The sequence below is a fragment of the Lacerta agilis genome, chromosome 15 (assembly GCF_009819535.1).
Source record: "Lacerta agilis isolate rLacAgi1 chromosome 15, rLacAgi1.pri, whole genome shotgun sequence".
Classification (NCBI taxonomy): domain Eukaryota; kingdom Metazoa; phylum Chordata; class Lepidosauria; order Squamata; family Lacertidae; genus Lacerta; species Lacerta agilis.
This window is the reverse complement of record NC_046326.1, coordinates 626,637-631,467: the sequence shown is the minus strand read 5'-3', so window position 1 is coordinate 631,467 and position 4,831 is coordinate 626,637. Positions and strand designations below refer to the sequence as shown.

At 40.4% G+C, this 4,831-nt stretch overlaps 1 protein-coding gene across 1 annotated transcript; it reads left to right on the top strand.

Moving 5' to 3' along the window:
* Window positions 1–1,603: 1,603 nt before the first annotated feature.
* LOC117059936 (DNA-directed RNA polymerases I and III subunit RPAC2-like) lies at window positions 1,604–2,122 on the top strand. The gene has a single exon (XM_033171889.1). It carries the CDS (start codon window positions 1,606–1,608, stop codon window positions 1,960–1,962), a length of 357 nt encoding a protein of 118 aa, XP_033027780.1. The 5' UTR covers window positions 1,604–1,605; the 3' UTR covers window positions 1,963–2,122.
* Window positions 2,123–4,831: the final 2,709 nt, after the last annotated feature.

Sequence of the window (4,831 nt, the reverse complement as noted above, 5' to 3'; positions counted from 1 at the left end):
TTCCCCCTTGGCCCACTGACATGTGTCACACCCACTCACATAATCCCTCACATAATCCTGCATCTTGGGCCACCAAAAGTCGCTGGCGACCAACAGGATGGTTTTATGCTGTCCAAAATGTCCTGCCGTGGGGTTATCGTGCAGTTGTCTTAGCACTCGGGCTCTGAACTCCTCCCCAGGAACATACAGTGACCCTTTGTAAAACAAGAGCCCTCCCCTTTCCTTGAAACCTTCCTCCAACCCTCGACCCTCCTGGAGTTCCTTGAGTTTCTGTTGTGCGAAGCAGTCCAGCCGAGTGTGTCTAAGCAACTCCGACGCTTCTGCCATAGTCCCTCCACAGGTCCATCTCTCGGTTTGAAACATGTGTCTTGCCACCGGTGGCCCATCGTCTTCCAGGTACTCCGGTTTCCTGGACAACGCATCTGCTCTCACGTTCTGCTCCCCCGGAACGTAATGAATCTGAAAGTTGAAATTGGCGAAAAACTCCACCTACCTGATCCACTTCTGGTTGAGGATTCGTGCTGTGTGCCAGTACTCCAGGTTCTTATGATCCATGCATACTTGGATCTGCTGTCTGGCCCCAATGAAAAAGTGCCACCACTGTTTGTATATTTGTTTTTTTATAAAGAATTTATTAAATTTTCCAATAAAACAAACAATACAAAATACAATAAAACAAACAACAGCAAACAAAAAACTACAAAACTACAAAAATACTAAAAATACTAAAAAAAATCTGTCTTTATCATAATCATAACATACTATTGGGACCTCCTCGCATCCTCTCTTCTGCGTTCATTTCAAATCTTCTTTAGTAACTTTGTAACATTGTAAAATCCTCTTTCTCACCTAATCTTATCATTATAACCCTCAATCAACATTTAACTCAATTATAATCCTAATAAAATCCACATAACATAATTCTAACTACTTCTTATATCCTATTTTCAACTAACTTCTAACAATACTGTAGCCTAAAATGTCCTTCTGATTTTGGTTTCAAATCTTTCCACGTCGTTTCAAATACTCATTGAATTTCTTCCATTCCTCTTGCACCAATTCCTCCCTCTGGCCTCGGAGTTTCACGGTCAGTTCTGCGAGTTCCATGTATTCAATCAACATCACCTGCCAATCTTCCACTGTTGGTAATTCTTCAGTTTTCCAGTTTTTAGCTATCAAAATCCTAGCAGCTGTAGTGGCATACATAAAAAAATGTTCTGTCTTTGTTGGGAATTTCATAGTTGCTCATGCCCAGCAGAAAGGCCTCTGATTTCTTAGTGAATGTGTTTTTCAACAGCTTTTTAAGCTCATTATAAATCTTCTTCCAGAAGTCCTTTACCTTTGGGCACGTCCACCCAGGGCCTTGCAGAGCCAGGCAGAGGCCCGGGCCAGGTACATAATGTGCCCCCCCCTTTTTTCTCTCTGGGGATCACTGAAGTCTTATAAACAAGTAAGTATATAAATAATTTTTACAAAAGTTATGCTGACAAATAATTTTATTTCAAGACTTGAACCGTATCTGCATATAAAGACAAAACGGAAAAATATAGATATACAACAGTGCTTTTTATGTCCTCTGCACTTGGCGGCCTCACAAGGAAGAGGATGGGGGACGAGGAGGACAGGAAGAAGCCGCAAGTGCTGCAGATGGTACGGGCAGATGGGACAGATAAGAACTGTTTTACGTTTGTGTTCCACAATGAGGACCACACCCTTGGCAACTCCCTTCAATACATGATCATGAAAAACCCTGATATGGAGTTCTGTGGATATAGCATCACCCATCCTTCTGAAAGAAAAATAAACCTCCGCATCCAGACCAAAGGAGGCCTACCGGCTGTTGATATGTTCCAGAAGGGGCTGGAGGATCTCATGGGTGTCTGCCAGCACATACTCAGCAAATTTGAGGCAAGCATGGAAGAGTACAATGCCCAGAAGGATGTGACTATGGAGGAAGCATAGTCTTGAGTTGCAATCTGCTGTTGAGTCCTGGCCACAGAACTTAGTCTGCTTTGGTTGTCCTGATGGATGGCCTTTGCAGAGTGTGGGACAGGGAGTGTGACCTTGCTCCTGCTTCTTGTTACCTCATTGGCATTTGATGCCGTTAACCATGGTATCCTCCTGGACAGGCACCAGCAAATGTGATTGGGGGGCAGTGGTTCCAACCCCATCTTCAGGACTGAGTCTGACATTGGGAGGGTGCCTTTTGAACTGGAAGCTGCAGTTATTGCAGAATGCAGCAGCATCACAATCAAGCGGTGGGGAGGGGGTGGGGTTGAGAAAGAAAGGGTCTTGTTTTTTATGGACTAAAGGTTCCCCCCCCCAATAAACATTGGATGATGGAATAAAAAAAAACAGTGCTTTTTAAAAATACATAGGGAAAAGGATTGTTTTAAGTATTTACATTTAAAAATGCTTTCCTAGCTTTCTTTTCTGCGAATTATTGAATTACGCAGGAAAAATCTAGCAACTTCGCCTTATCATGGTTTATGTTTATCATTGCTAAACCATTTAGGCGTTCTTGAGCCATTGTTGATCGAAAGAAAGACTTAATCCATTTTAATATATTGAAACTTCTCTCATTGGAGGCCACTGTAGCTGGTAATGATAGGAAAATGCGTAATGCAATTAGAAGGTTTGGAAAAACGTTTTCCAAATTCAAGTTTAGTATTTGATCGGCAATTTCTTTCGGTGACGGAGAAATAAGTTTGAAATTTGTATCGAAAATCCGCTTAAGGAGGAGCACTTCACTCTGAATTTCATCACGGGAAATATGTTTTGAGTATCGCAAGTGAAACTGAGTGCATTTTTGTATCAGTTCGTCCTCATTGAAGTGTTGGAACTTCCACAAAAAATCGAAAAGTTCACATATTTCCCTAACAACAGAAAATCGCCGTGTCAGTCCAACAATAACTAAGTCAATTATTTTGAAGAATACATTCACTCTGAAGTCTTTTTCAGCATCCTCTTGAGTTAGACATCCCCTGCGAGTAATAAAAGTATCTGAAACACCTAGTTTGACTGATACATGTCGACATTCTTGAAGTATGTTATTCCATTTCTCTCTAAAATTCGAAATGTCTGTACGCAGTTGATCTATGTTGTCCCTTTCAACATCCAATGTGGCATTGCGTGATTCTATTACCAAGTTTATCTCATGTATCATTGTGAGGAGTTTGATCCAAATACTTGACATTACAACACATTCAAAAGTGTTCAAGTATTTTTTTATTCCCCGAACATCAGCTTTACATTCTGCAGTTAAATTTTTAAATTCACTGATCTCAGATACTGCAGTTCGAATACCATCAAAATGGTTTGCAATTGGTTTTACACTATCAATTCTTGCTGACCATCTCGTTTTCGAGACTGCATGAAGTGAGGCAGGAACATTTTTCTTCAGTACCTCCCAATGTGAAGGGCTTGCACTGAAGACATTGAACATTTTCTGAATGGTTCCAAAGAAGGTAATAGCTTCGTTACAGGCTTCAGCGCAATTGGTACCAACGAGATTCAGAGTATGATTGGCACAACTGGAGAAAATACAGTTCCCATTATTTCCTTTTAGGATAGCCTGTACACCTGCATACTTTCCAGCCATGTTAGACCCATTGTCATATGCTTGACCCACACAGTCTTGAAAGTTCAAATTGAGCCTCTCTAAGACTTCTAATATTTCAGTGGCAATTTCTTCTCCAGTCTTTATGGAAAATTCATGAAAACCAAGAAAGCGCTCTTCAATCACAAAACTTTTAGCTTCCCTCCTCACATATCTGATGATGAATGATAACTGTTCTTGGTGAGAGCAATCAGGGGTTGCATCAACAGCAATCGCAAAATACTTAGCTTCTACTACTTCTTGAATGATACTCCTCTGGACGAATGATCCACAAATTTCAATAAACTCATTTTGAATTCTACTTGATAGGTAGTGTACTTGGAGCCTTACACCATTCTCCTGTGCATTTCGTACTTGTGCAACATGTTCCGCTAATAATGAATCGTATTTACTGAGGAGCTCAACTAAACCCAAAAAGTTACCATTGTGACTATCACCAAGTCGTTCAGAAGAACCAAGGAAAGGGAGACCTCTCTCAGCCAGAAACAGGATAATGTTGAGGATGCGTTGAAGTATTTTCTTCCATTTAGTACTTTCAGTCTTGAGCAGATCAACAACATAATTGTCAACTGCAGAACCACACAGAGCAGCTCTACTTGACATTTTCCACGCAATATAGTTTTCTTTATGTAAGTTAGAATTTTCATGGCTAGGAATGCGATCCTTTAATCTTCTCCATCCTTTCTCTATACTCCATCCTGGATGATCTGTTAATGCACTCACATTAGCCGTAACTCCCCCTTTAGAGAACAAAAAACAAGGTACACAATACAGCGATTGCTTAACTTGGTTCCAACACAACCAATCTCGTTTATGTTTTTCGCCATTTTTCATTATTACAGTAAAAAGACGACTTGGAAATGAATTATTGTCCTTATCACTCAGAACATTCATTGGTACCTCAAAGTCCTGAACTTTTAAAAGTCTCTCAGTATCATTTCTATTCCTCTTATTAATTAACCCAATATCGATTTGTGGCTGTGGGGCAGGGATTATTTCAACTGAAGATTCTGTATTATTATCTTCAGGTTGTTGAGAAGGCGCTTGTAGTTCCACAGCTCGCTCGGTTGATTGATCGCCAGTTTCTTCAATATTATTAACCTCTATAACGGAAGTTCCTGATTCAGCAAGATGATTAACAGGGTTGACTTGTTGACTTCTGACTACGAATGCAGTAATAGATTTTGATTGTTTTACAGCTGCGTCTTGTTG